General features: G+C 40.1%; 2 protein-coding genes across 2 annotated transcripts in view; both read right to left on the bottom strand.

Annotated features, from left to right (window-relative positions):
• LOC308619537 (trimeric intracellular cation channel type B-like) overlaps positions 1-14,963 on the bottom strand; it is a 289,391-nt gene that overhangs the window by 145,639 nt on the left and 128,789 nt on the right. The gene's annotated exons all lie outside the window — the stretch shown is intronic.
• The window catches only part of TMEM38B (transmembrane protein 38B), a 116,375-nt gene continuing 102,751 nt past the window's right edge, over positions 1,340-14,963 (bottom strand). Inside the window, exon 6 of the mRNA XM_081238440.1 lies at positions 1,340-1,811. Within this exon, the coding sequence (XP_081094566.1) occupies positions 1,752-1,811 (60 nt within the window). The 3' untranslated portion in view covers positions 1,340-1,751. The remainder of the gene's footprint in view (positions 1,812-14,963) is intronic.

Below are 14,963 nucleotides of genomic sequence, written 5' to 3'. Positions count from 1 at the left end.
GTATACTTTAAATGCAGTATACTCTATAAAATTATTGAAACACTATGTTGTACACCTGAAACTAATATAATATCATAAATCAACTACACTTCAATTTTTTAAAAAATTGGACCACCATGGGAAGAACCCAGAGGAAGTTCTCTCTGAAATGTTCAAATTGAATTGTATGCCCTTAGGGTTTGGTGATCTGCAGAGCAGCCACCCACCATAAGCCACTCCTGTTAGCCTCATCCTGAAAGTTCTCTCCATATCCATGGTGCCTCTCTCAAGACTGGTAGCAGCTGGGAATGAGGTGATGGAATTTGATGTAGATGAGGAAAAAACCTGAAGTCAATTTCAGGATTTCCTTCCCTTGCTCCTTCATCCCCTTAATTTTTCTCATCCAAAGTTTGTTCCAGGAAGGTTTTTTTATGTGTATATTTACTTATTTACTTATATATTGCCTTATTCCACAAAGAATTTGAGGCCATTCATATAACATACATAGAATGGTAAAATATTCATTTTTAAATCCTAAAGAAAGAGGGAAAGGGAAAGAGGAAGGGAGAGAGAGAGAAAAAAGAGAGAGAGAAAGAAAGAAATGGAAAAGAAAGAAATTGCATTAGAATATGAGAGACAAGTCATGAGGTAAAAAAAATACGGTTAAGCTGGTGATGGGATCTCTACCAAAGCTCTGTTTGAGCTGTAATTTTTGTTTTAAGCTTCCTGGCAGACAAAGCAAGCTCCGAAATGTAATGTGTGACACAGGTCTTTTCATCCGTGAGGAGGAAACATACAAACTCTTCAGCAGAAGCAAGTATTTTTTAGTAATTAACTCTAAAATAAATTTTTCTTAAGAAGTATCCTACAGGTGACTCTGAGAAATGCAGTGAATAATATCAACCTAAGTGTCCACTGACAAATGAATGGATAAAAAAGATGTGGCATGTATATACAAGGGAATATTACTCAGTCATAAAAAGAAATGAAATTGAGTTATTTGTAGTGAGGTGGATGGACCTAGAGTCTGTCATACAGAGTGAAGTAAGTCAGAAAGAGAAAAACAAATACCGTATGCTAACACATATATATGGAATCTAAAAAGAATTTTTGTAAAATGGTTCTGAAGAACCTAGGGGCAGGACAGGAATAAAGACGTAGACGTAGAGAATGGACCTGAGGACAGGGGGAGGGGGAAGGGTAAGCTGGGACGAAGTGAGAGATTGGCATGGACATATATACACTACCAAATGTAAAATAGATAGCTAGTGGGAAGCAGCCGCATGGCACAGGGAGATCAGCTCGGTGCTTTGTGTCCACCTAGACAGGAGGGATAGGGAGGGTGGGAGGGAGATGCGAGAGGGAGTGGATATGGGAACATATGTATATGTATAGCTGATTCACTTTGTTATAAAGCAGAAACTAACACACCATTGTAATTATACTCCAATAAAGATGTTAAAATAAAGTATCCTACAGGCGACTCTGAGAAATGTAACGAATAATATCAACAATGAGATTTGTGTAGTACCTTAAATGAAACGGAGGGTTTCATCCAGCCGCCCAAGACGTCACCAAGCTGTAAGTGAGCTTCTGTCTTAGTCTCCATCAGTCGCTCCCATTTCTTCCTGCTGCTCAGAGAGCACACAGCCCTGGTGCACGGGCATGCGCGCTCTCTCTCTCTCTCTCCCTGGGAGTTCCTCCACGCCCTAGAGGGCATTTCACATTGGATGCCTGCTTTTCTCCCACTTGCCGGTAACATATTTTTCAAATTAGCACTTGGTAGCTTTGAGGGAAACCCAGACATTGTTGGAAAGAGAGTGAGAGGCCAGCTGAAAAAAATAAAAGGAGAGGTCTGCTTTTTTCTCAGCTTGTTATAAGTTTGCAATACAAGTAAAGAAAAATAAACAGATTCTGCAACTGATACAGAAGTTCCCTGGCTTTATGTGGCACCAAAGCCTGGTCTTCCCCCAGATTCTCTGCTATTTACAAGCAGGGAGCTGTTTCTCATTCGGAAGAGGTGAGGCATAGCCTCCATTCCCACCTCCCCCCTGTCTTCATTCCCACATTTCCCTGTGGATGGAGAGAGGTGGATGGACATCAGGTGAATAGATGCTCAGACTGGGAGACTCCATCCTGCCCAGGAAGCCACATGGGTTCCTGGTTTGTGAGAAATATCTGCTACTGAAGCCGCATTTTTAACTCAGTGAGACGCCTCCCTGCTCCTGTCAGAGGGAGAAAAGCTCAAGAAGCTCAGCTGATCTTCATTAGCAAATTGGATGAGCTGGGCTCCGGCTAAGGCCTTCCACCTGGCCTCTCTCCCACTCCTTATGAGGACTGTTCCCATCGTGACTAAGGTCTAAAGAGGGGAAAGGGGCAAAAAGGAAGGTTTTCCCTGAGAAGCTGGGAATACATCAAGAAAAGTGATTTCTTCATTTTGATTAGGGAGGTGGCATTAGGGTCTGGCAGGGTCGAGTGGTGGAGAGATTTTGTAGTCCAAGGACCCCTGCCTGAAACCCGACTCGGGCAATTGCCAACAGTACCCTTGGGCAAGTCCTTTTACCTCTCTGAACCTCAGTGTCCTCCTCCATAAAATGGGGATAATACCTTTGTAACTGTAAAAATTGGGATGCTATTGTGAACGTGCTTTAACTGCTTAGCATGTGGCAAATTCTAGTTGTTATTAGACAGCAGAAGATCTGGTTTCCACACCCTCCCAGATTCTGTGCTTCTAACATTTACTGGCTGGGTTCTTTGAACCAATCCCTTATCCTATCTGAGGCTCAGTAAAAATATTGTGAAAAAGGAAGTTACCACAGAGCACAGGGCTGATGTGAGAATCAAGTGAGACTAAACATCAGGAAGTACTTTGACAACTGTAAAATGCTAGACAAATATTAGCTGTTAATATTATTAAGCAACAGCCTAGAGGCCTGTGCTCTGGTGCCAACTTCACATGTGTCTTCACCCTCGGCACTTTCTCCGTTGAATTTATCACGTTCTCCTACAAGCTGTCTTTTCCCCTGACAATTATTTAATTCCTTTCTCAATAACCAAGTTCCCTGAGTGGAGCCTCAGAATCCATGGGGAAAATAAATCTATTCCTGTCTTTGGGGAACTTGTACTAGGCAACACAGAGAATAAATAACCAAGATAGCAGGAGGAAGCTAAAGGGAAAGGGAAAGAATATGGTTGTTGAAAGATTTGTTTCTGAAGCCCAGTACTGGCTGAGTGATCCTGGGTGAGTCTCTTGGCTTCCTTGACCTTTAGCTTCTTTTTCTGTAAAACGGGTCTGATAATAATAATAATAATCATAGTAATAATAATACCTGCCCCATGCACTTGTAGTGAGGATTAAATGAGATACTGCCTACTCACAATGCTGTATAAATGCTGCCGTTATTTTAAAGGAAATGTTAATTGATGCCACTTACTGAGCATTTTCTCTGCCAGGCTGTGGGCTAAACCTCTTAAATATATCGTTACAATTAATCCTTACAACATTTAAATTAGGTGTTATAATCCCTATTATAGAAATAAGGAAATCGAAGGACAAAGAGGCAAATTACTTGGCCCAATTCTAAACAGGAATTTCTGGAACAACCTCAGATCCATGATGCTAGTTAGTCCTCTTGATGGGTGGAGAATTATAGGGAGAATGGAATGATAGGAAAAGGAGGAAAGAAGAACCTTGGAATGTGGGAGAGCAGCAGTCTCTCTCTCAGAGCTACTTTCTCATGGAAACTGCCTGGTACCTTGCCTTCAAATTCCTCTAGCTACTACTCACTGAATACCCATTATGTACAAGGCACAGTGGAGAACACTTAAATGTGTTATTGCATCGTCTCACACTGTGAGATGGGCATTATCTCCATTTTACAGTTGACAAGACTCAGGAAGGGTAGGAAAGTAAGTTGTGGAGAAAATTCTGGAGCCCAGGTTTGTCTGATTCCAAACGAAGCCCAATGTTCTTTCCACTACCCATTTGATTTCTTTCTATCCACTGATATCGGCAATAATACAACTTCTCAGGATTCACTTATTAGCCTAAGAGTGGACTTCCAGGCTGCTTTCTGCTCATGGTAGACTTACAATACATGTTTCCTTACTTGGCGTCCCACAGAAGCAGATCCTGAGACAAGGATTTGTGTGCAAGTAGGTTATTTGAGAATGATCCCAGGAAACACCAGTAGGGGTGAGGAGACATGAGATAGTCACTGAAGGGTTTATTGCCAAACAAGGAGTTTGATTCCATTGGAAACTCTGGGGATGTGGTGGAAGATACACTTCAGATATCGCTCTCCCTTGAGTGAGGGAATTGGGATATTTACACACAAATTCCTGTCTGGTATTAATGTTTTGGTACTTCTGCCCTGCTGTACAGCAGAGCAGCCCAAGACACACACACACACACACACACACACACACACACACACACACCCCACAGAAAAGAAGAAAACAAAACAAAATACCTCCCAAGCAAAAGATGTAGATGTTTGAAGTCACAACATCACTGAATAAATAAATGAACCAAGACCAAGTGAATGATATGTTGGTGGTGAGGTGTAGGAATGGGGTGTCAGGGGTAGGCAGGCTGCATAAACGGAAGACAAAGGGTAAGGAAAGGTCAAAAAATTTACCCAAGTACTGGCTTGAGGATTTATCAGGCTCTAATCCTTATCACATGATGTCATGTACATCAAGAGACCTGAGGCAGACTAGATTATTGTTCCAACTTTTCATTACCTAGCCAGTAACGGGATTATAAATCTCTACCCTTTGCCATGTAACTTGGCAGTGTCTCCTGCTTTGGGTGGGGTATACCTCCTTATGCTTTGACTCTGGGGTTAACCATGTGACTAGGCTTGGTAAACGGGATGGTAGCAGATATGACGCAAGCAAAGACTTGAAACAGGGTTGCTTATTCGGGTTTGCCAGAACTATCGTGCGGGTTGCAAAAGAAAGATGAGCCACCCCAACCAAGCCCAGCCTAGATCAGCTAACCCCAGCCAGTCACAGACACATGAGTGAACCCAGCTCAAACACCTAACTGAGCCCAGCCTAGAACTGAGTTGACCCACAGACACATGAGCATAAAAAAATGCTAACTGTATAGTGCTGAAATTTTTCTGATTATTAAATGCTCTGAAGCCAAAGATAATGGCTACAAAGATTGTATTTCTTTCTTCTGTACTAGCACCAAACATTCACTCAAGAAATTTAGTTCATCCAACATTTTATAAGTGGCTGCCTTGGGTCACCATCTGAAATTATTTATTTGTTTACTAGTCCTTTGTCATCCCTTCACTGAACTGTGAGTTTCAAGAAGTCAGGAACTTTGTCTTGTTCACCCATATATCCCAAGTGCCTAGCACAGTGTTTGTCAGAGAGTGGTTGTTTAATAAATATTTATTGACTGAATTAATATCAGCTATTATACTATATACTGTATACCTTCAAAATGACATTCTTCTAACACAATATATTAGAGAAGACAATGTATCCACACAACTGTAATTGAGTCCTCTGATCATTATATCAAGGAAGCATAGAAGAGCAAATAATCAATTCTAAGCAGAGAAATAATGGAAGACTTTGCTAAAACAATGGCATTGGAGTCACTATTTGTTGACTCAGGGTGAGTACCGATTTTCCTGATGGAGGTGAGAAAAGAAGGCATTCCAATCAGAAGGGGCAGCATGAACAAAGGTACAGAGGTGTAAAAGAATCCCTGGAGTGGCTGAAGCACAGCATGTGTGTATAGGGAAACAATGAGTGGGGCCTAACTACAAAAAACCATGAGACATATTACAAAAACTGCATTGTGACCTCTAGGAAATGGGGAACTGTGGAAGATTTTTAATCATAAAACTTCTATAAAACAAAAATAATGGACTTCCCTGGTTGTCCAGTGGTTAAGACTCCATGCTTCCACTGCAGGGGGCACAGGTCCGATCCCTGGTCGAGGAAATTCCACATGCCTCGCAGTGTGGCCAAAAAAAACCCCTATTATTATAATAAAGAAATTAAAAAACTAAAAGGAAAGGACAGAAGGGAAAAGTAAAAGGATAATAGTATGAGGTACAAGACAATTAGCTGAGATTAAAGCAGGTGCCAGGCAAAATTAGAAAGTAATAACAGAAATGATATCTCTATTAGAAAAAGAATTGACACTGAAAAATCAAGACACACATATGAAGGGAAATCTGAGGTCCCTAAGAACTCAAAGGAGAAGAACAAAAAGTTCTAACTTATTAGGAAAATAAAAAAGAGAAGAAAATAACAATGTAATCTAGGAATATTGGATGCTTCCAGGAATCTTGAGTAAGAAAAAAATAATCAAAGACATAACTGAAGAAAGCTTCCCAGAGCTAAAAAAATTTTTTGAATATTTGGTCCAGCAAAATCAAGAAAAACAATCCTAAACCCAGATATCTGAAATTTTTTTGATTATATAGTTAATGGAGAAAGTCCTAAAAACATCCAGGAGAAAAAAAAAAGTAGTTATCTCTAAAGGAACAAAATTCAAACTGGCCTCAGATTTTTACTCTGAAACACCAAAATGTCAGATGATAATAAAGCAATGTCTATAAAGATTTGAGGGGAAATACTGTAATAAAGAGTATTTTTGAACCCAGGGAAACCATTCTTCATTTGAGATTCTTATGCTGTGCTATGTGTAACTTAGGAAGTGACTCCTAATTGATCCCTTCCCACACATTTCTCTACCTCCAGTCTATCTTCCATACCCTTTGTATTGGTTCTGCTTCCTCGCTAAAAACCTTTCAGAGCTATGTGATTTTAAAAAGTGTGATGATATGTTAATGACAGAATCTAGGTGGTGAGTATAGAAGTGTTCACTGTCAAATACTTTCAACTTTACTGTATGTTTGGAACTTTTATTTTTATAATTAAAAAAAATATTTCAAATCATCTAATTGTCTACGAGATAGAATCCAAATGGCCTGCAAAGAGACAGGCAAACCTCCTCAATCTACCCCAACCTACCTCTTCAGTAGCATCTTCTACCCATTATTGTCACCCCATTTCCCTCTTCTAGTCACCATGAACTCCAGCTGTTCTTGAAATGCACTCTTCTTTCATGACCTTCCATTTATACTCTTCCCTTGCCTGGAACTGCCCTCTCCAAGCTTTTCTCCCTGTTTATTGCTATTCCTCCTTGGTGACCAGAATAAACACTGTATCTCCATGAAGAGCAGTGAATCGCTCCTCTCCTCCTCCCAGAATTCCTGGTTGACACTTCTCTGAGGGCACACATTCACCTTGTACCATATGTGTTTGTGTTCCTATCACTTCACTCCAACATGAGTGGGCATCTTGAGAACGGTGACTGTGTCCTTCATCTCTGTCTCTAGCAAAAGTCAGAATTTTACAGAATACATGTCCATAAAGGACATGTGGTTTCTCTCCAAGGTATGTGGGGAGGGTGGGGGCCCAAAAGGAGAATTTTAACTGAGATAGCATTAAATTTGAATTTGTCCTGCAGCAGCTGGGCTTCAGAACAGACAAAGATGAATCTGACATCTCACACAAGTTAAGTTTTACAGTTATATGCAGTGAAAAATGAAAATGCAGGCCCCCTTGTTCAAAAATTATTAAGAATTTCACAATCATGACAGCATAGCATTAAACAAAGTGCAGGATCCTTTTGAGTATGGATCCCTGTACACCTGTAAAGGTGACACACCCATAAACCATTACCCTGTTTACTCAAGGATATCAACCTGATTGGGGTTTCCTGAGCCTCTACCAGTTTCCTTGAGTACAAGCAGTGGTTGTCTGCCTGTCCTTGGTGAGGTACAGACAGGGAGTAGAAACACCCAAGTGGGAGGTCATCAAGTCTCTTATCTCGCCCTACGTCATTCTGAGACTTTATGTGGTTTCAAAAACTGTTGTTAGTAAGCCACATCTGAATCCGATGTCTGGGTCCTGAGTACAGATTCCTATTCTGCCTGCGGACTCACAGTGCTATACTGTCCATAAGTTATATTACGGTTCTTGTATTGCAACAAGGTAATGATGACAAGTCTATGATCAGGCCTCACTATGTATCTCCTACTTGACAAGACTTAGGAAGAACTGAGCACAGTGTCTATGAGAAGATAAGACATTTTCGTACTAGTTGGTGTTCTCATTCAAGAATACAGAACATGCAAAAAAAAAAAGAATACAGAACATGCTATGTGTTTTCATTTATCCAAAAATTCTTTATATTACTCCTATAATTTGTTAAATAGTTCCTTCATGCTTTTTTTTTTTTTTTTTTTTTTGCAGTACGCGGGCTTCTCACTGTTGTGGCCTCTCCCGTTGCGGAGCACAGGCTCCGGACGTGCAGGCTCAGCAGCCATGGGTCACGGGCCTAGCCGCTTCACGGCATGTGGGATCTTCCCGGACCGGGGCACGAACCCGCGTCCCCTGCATCGGCAGGCGGACCCTCAACCACCGCGCCACCAGGGAAGCCCCCTTCATGCTTTTTAAAATTGCTACTACTTGTATTGTTTTTGTTATAGTCGTAAGTTAGATATTTTTCTCTATCATATTGCCTAATATTTTGTTTGTTATATAGAGAAAATCTATTAATTTTATATATTTATCTCGTATATAGATATTTTACTTAACTCATTACTTCTAGGAGTTTTTTATAGTTGATATTTTCAGTTTTTTATAGTTGATACAATATAAACATGTACAAATAGTGATGTCTTTGTGTCTTCCTTTGCAATAATCTTTTATTTCTGTTCAATGTCTTATTGTATGGCCCAGAACTTCCAGAAAAAAGTTATATAAATATATCTTGCTACTGATTTTGGTGACAATGAGCCTAATGTTTCATTATTAGGTATCATAGTGTTTATTTTTGAATAGTTCATTTTTGCCACATTGAAAAAAATTATTCTTAGTTTCTTAATATTTATATTTTTAAATCTAGAATAGCATGTTATTAAATGACTTTTCACTATCTACTAAAATTATCATATATCTCTTTGTTCTTTTACCTAGAGTTATGATGTATTATATTAATCAATTTCTTTCCATCCTGGAATTAATAAAAGAACGACCTTCATTTTCCCAGAATAAGCCATACTTAGTCATTATGAATGATTCTTTTGATGTATTATTGTATTCAGTTTGCTACCATTTTATTTAGGATTTTTGTATCAATTCATTAGTGAGAATGGCTACAGTTTTCTTTTATATACTATAAGTATTACATTGCTCTAAAAATTTCACAAGATCTATTCATATTCTGCATTGCTTATTTTAGAGAATTAAATGTAATATCATAGGAATTTCACCTCCATATTTTCACTTCTTTGATGAAAAAAACGAATCACTGCAAATTCCCTCCAAAGATGGAGTACTGTTTTAGATTAATTTTCTTAACAGAATGGGAGAATTCCAGGGGCTTCCTGGAATTTGTAAGCCTCTGTAAGTAAGGTAGTGGACAGTCCATAGGATTAATAACAAAGCTAGAAGACCAATCCTGTAAACCAAGGGAAGCTGGGTATACCAGACTATAGCCAGTGCCTTGCCATGGTCACTGACGCTGCTATCATTGGACCCCAGGTGCCACTCCCAGCATTCCAGACTACTTATTCTAAACTGCCCCTGCTTCTTTGCTCCACTGATTCAGATTCAAAACTCTGGTATGGCTGCCTGTACAAGGCCCAGTTTCTGGGTCCAAGGAAGGCAATTATATGTCCATTTCAGTTTATTTTATGGGATGTGGGTCATGCCTCGTATGAGAACTCCCACAAACATATGGAAGGAGTTTGGAGGATGTGCCTCCTCCCTTACAACAAAAAATGCTTCCTATGCACTTCTATGCAATAGAAAATAATTTACATATCTGTCCATTTTAATTCTGAAATAACTCAGCACTAAAACCACCTGGTTCCAGAGCATTTTATCAATAATTCTATAAAATATCACCTATTCCTTTCATTATTATTAGTGTGTTGTAAGTGCTTGTATTTGGTGTACCCAAAGATGAGTAAAACAAACCCATTGCCCCAGGGAACTTATAGCCAATACTATGTGATTATGGTTCTCCTTGTACTCTAGCATCAAGCTTAATGCCTGCACACAACTGGCTCTTAGAAAAAGTTTTGTGAGAGAATGTTTTCCAAAATGTAAAATAAAATTTAAGAGATTCATTTAAAATATTGTTGTGTTTGTTTGGGGATTCTGATTTAGTGACTACATTAAGATTCTTCTAAAGAAATCAAACCCAGCAATTAGATAACTCGAATGGGCATTAAGGGTGATCCATGCATAGATAAATGAGACCACTAAATCTATGAATTATAGAGGAATTGGTGAAGCCAAGTGAAGGTATCAATGTCTTCCTCAAAAATGTGTAATTTGAATGTAACACTGAGCCCAAAATTGTGAAAGTTAGCTACTATTATACATAAAAGTACAATAAAAATTGCTAATCATTGTTCATGGGAGCCCCAGGAGGAATTCGGAAAACTGTAATAGTCAAAGATAAGCTAAACCATCTAATTTCACAAGCATAAGGAGTAACCACTAAAGGCAAGTCCATCCACCATTTGTCAGAGCAAACGTGTTGAGATTTGGAACCTTCAAGAACTAAACCATCCAATTCAGCCAATCCTTGAGATGAAAATTATAAATATTCTGGTAATCATAAGAATCCCTTTAGAAGTGAGCATATGTTTACAGAAGATATCATTATGGCCCTCTTTTCTTAACCAAGGATTCCTAACCCAGGCACCTGAATAAAGATGCAAGGCCAAAATTAGGCAAGAAGTGACCATTTCAGAAACCTCTGCCCAACTGTGGAGCATGGGAGTGTTTTCTTAAGGCTTTCTTTTACTGCTGCTTTTTAAACTTTTTTTTTCACTAACTGGTCCAGAAGGAAAATTACAAGATAGAATGAAAAAGAGATGAAAACTCCTAGCAAAATGATGATATGTCAGTCCTTTTAAAAAGATGCTTGGAAGACTCTTTACAATGGCTCCTGTTGATTTTTAAGCATCTCAAATGTGCAAATCATTGCATTACTTTTGCATGCATCGCACCAGAAGGTGTTTGCATTTTTATTTTCGTGGGGCAGGGGCAGATGAATTCCTGGAAAAGAAGCTGGCACCATGCCATCTCTCAGAAGCTGATGTGGGTGGGAATCCAGAATCTGGGCAGGAAGGTGACTTACTACGTGTATTCTGTTAGTGTTCACAAATAGCCCTTTAGACATCCATTATCTTACCATAACCCTATAAGGTAAGGAATTAAGATCCCAATTTAACAAGTAAGAAAATTCAAAAAAAGTAAAGGACTTTCCAAACATCAGTTCAGTGTTACAAGATTTAACATCAACATTGATGCACAAAATTGACTTGGCTAATGTGATCACCCAGGCGGGTATCACCTTCCCCTATCTCTGCACTCTTTTGAAGCTCCACGAATGACCAAACCTTCCCAGCTCAAAGACCACCCTTTAGTAAAAGGAAAAATAGCCACAGCTCCCACAGAAAACTCCAAACCAACTTTGGGAGTTCTCTGAATGTGGACAGGAACTGTGACTTGCTTCTAACCCATAGAATACCTCAAAGGAGATGGGATGTCAACCTTGAGATTATATTACTTTATGTAAGACCCCACTTCACCAGCCAGCTCACTCCAGCTCTCCTGCTGGCTTCAAGGAAGTAAGCTGCTGTGTTGTGAATGGCCTATGGAAAGGGCCACTTGGCAGGGAACGGCAGGCGACCCCTAGGACCTTTGGGTGACCTCTAGCCAACAACCAGTGAGAAGCCAAGGCTTCCATAAACCACAAAGGAATGGATTCTGCCAACAATCTGAATGAGCTTGGAGGTGTCTTCTTCTCCAGCCAAGCATCCAGATGATAATATACCTTGGCAGGTACCTTGACTGCACCCTCTGAGACTCTGAGTAGAGGCCCCAACTCAGCCATGCCTGGACTTCTGAGCTACAGAAACTATAAGATGATAAATGTGTACTGTTTTAAGCCATTAAGTTTAGATAACTAACACAAGTAGAGCTGGGTCTGAACCCAGGTTATCCTAACACAAACCTTTATTTCTTCAGCTGCACAAGTAAGAAACAAGTTGTATAGCTAGAACAAGCTTATAAACTGTGAATTTAAGTGAGGCAGGGCTCAGCGGCCCCAGTGAGGTGACTGTCCCTGCGCTGAGGCAGCAGCTACATCACTGACCATCTCTCCATGAGAATGAAAACAACATGATGAACAGAATCTCATTCATCACCTCCTCCCTCTACCTACAGACACCCTGGCATCATGGAAAGAGCCATAATGCCCTAATTTTTCTCACTTATTTTCTTATTTGGACTTATTTGGACATGTCACATCACCTCCCTCAGCCTACGTTTTTCTCGTCTTTAAACCAGGGAACATCATAACACATTTCGCAGGGACACAGAGGGATTTAGAGCTATAATACATACAGGAAACCTGTAATAATTAATAAGTGGAAGCTGTTACTATTATATCATCTGGATGACTTTCCCCATTTTACAGATGTAAAATCAGAATGACTTATCCAAAGCCATACAGCTCTTATTAGTCAGTGAAACTGAGAGAGGAGGCCAGGTTATCTGATTCTAATTCCAGAGCTTTTCCTACTGCATGTCCCTTCTAATTTAAAAAAAATGTTCAAAACACAATTTAATTTATGCTAATTTGAAAAATAAATATACTCCATTCAGCTCCTTGAGGAAAAGGGCTGTTGTGTAATGAAAAGAAATATTTGAGCTGTCTCAAATCCTTTGTGGAATAGATCAGGATAGAAATGCATTTCCAGAGAAGACAGGAATCCTTGGTTTAAATAATTACACCTAAAATAACTGCCACAATTATGCAGCTCCTTAGCATCAAGTTTCTGGGTTTTGGCAGAGGCAGCTGAGTTCCCCTTGAACTTTTCCATCCTAGTTACAAAACAGAATTAATTGAATCACTATGACCGAGTTCCTCTTGCAACTCTGGGGAAGACCAGAGACACGCGTAGACACGCAATACATCTGTAACAGAGTATTTAAGGCTTTATCCACAAATCACCAAGGGACCACCAAGTCTCACTGACTGGCAATAGTCAACACATTCTAAATCTAACAAAAACAACGACGAAGTCTGCTCTTCTGAAATTAGCACAACAGCAGACATTCGCCAAAATGAAATCTGTCTCTTGAATTCAGCACCACACTCCTCTCTTTCTAGCCTGTCCAGAGCACACAAGCAGGTGAGAGGTTCTGATATCTCTTTGTTGCCTAAGGAAGTCAAGCAAAGCATCAGATAGGGATTCGGCCTGGACCTCCTTTCAGGTCCCATACAGCCCTGGGAGCCCAGGATTCAAATGCGTATTTTGCTATGCCAAGATATAAACCATATGAGTCCATGGAGAAAACTGGATTGATTACAAAACGCACAGGTTCTATTGAAGTGCTGCCATTTTGAATCACACAGCTAGAGAAGTTTGCTGAAGGCACTTATGGACCAGGTCAACCACAGGTCCACAGGCACTTCTATTTACCACCTTAAGAAGGAAGGTCAAGAAGGGAAGAGCTATCAAACCAGGGAGAAATAGAGGTGATGTTTAACGACAAGCTAATAGCATTTCAAGGTTTAAAGTAATCTGGCAATAGGAAACCAGCCCATTAAATTATAAACATTAGATGAAACAGCAACAAACATTAAGAAAAAATACCCATAAATATTAACTAAGATAATACCTTAATTAGCAGTAAATTGCATTATTAGAATATATTCCCAGTAGAGAAATGGTAAGGGAAACCATCAGATCTCCTGGGAAAGCTTACACAGAACTGGAGATAGAGGAAAAGAAAAGGAAAAAAAGATATGGAACAATTATGCAGCATCTGTTTCTTACACATCAGCGGGGGGGCACTTTTCCCTAAATCAGTTGAACAGTCAGTGATGAGAAAGATGAGAACTCATTAGGCAGCCTGCAGACAGCACCTGAAATGGTTTGTCAAACAGTCGTGCCTCTGAAAATCAACAAGGAACCAGGAGGGGAGGCTTCTTTTATAGCGGGAAAGGCAAAAGTAATCTAGAGCCAGAGACAGGCTACTGAGCTTTCAACAGGCTCATTATGCTCAGCTCTGCCTAAAAATGACAAAGACACAGAATGCCAGAGTGGGAAATGAAACTTAAGGCGGCAACAAGGAAGGAAATATTTATTGGATATTTATCACAAATATTGAATATTTATTAATACAAATATTTACTGAATGCCTACTAGGTGCCCCGTACTGAATATCACCTCTTTTTCCTTCCCAGCAGTCCAAGAAGGTGGTATTCATTCCACATTTAGAGATAATAAAACTAAGGCTCACACAGGAGAATCTGCTCAAAGTCACACGGGACTGGATTCAAAGGCAGATATGTCCAACATTATAACCAGATCTCTTGAACAGAGCAAGGCTGCTTTCTAGAGAGTACAAAACTTGAAGGCTAATGTCCATTAATGAAAGAGCTTGAGAAAGAGTTTTCAGGAGATCAGCAGGGACAATAATTGTAGACCTGTGAATTAAGAGCTGATTGTGGATTCAGTTTATGCTTCTCCCAAGTCAGGAAGCCTGGAGGATCCACAGCCCAACTGAGACAGGCTGGGACCTGGGACCCTTTGCTGCAGTGCTGCAATGCTTTCCCCTGGACACACCTCTCCTTGAGCAACAAAATACAAAGAAACTGTATGGGACTAAAAATAACTGTGTGCCTGCACAGGTGGGGCAAATTCTGGACCCAAAAGATACAAAGAGACCAAAAAAAACCCAACTGCCACTTTTGAAGAGCCTGCAGCAAAAACAGGGTGTCAGGAGCAAAAGCAGGGTACTGCGCATGCCCCCTGCACATAACACCACCTAAGGGGTGGGCAAAACACCTAAGCCACCCCTCCGGCCTGACCCCTGGACACATCCCTAACCTCACCCCCTATAAGGAA

This window comes from Mesoplodon bidens (assembly GCF_964165515.1).
Source record: "Mesoplodon bidens genome assembly, chromosome: 6".
Taxonomy (NCBI): Eukaryota; Metazoa; Chordata; class Mammalia; order Artiodactyla; family Ziphiidae; genus Mesoplodon; species Mesoplodon bidens.
This window is presented reverse-complemented; position numbering and strand designations above follow the sequence as displayed.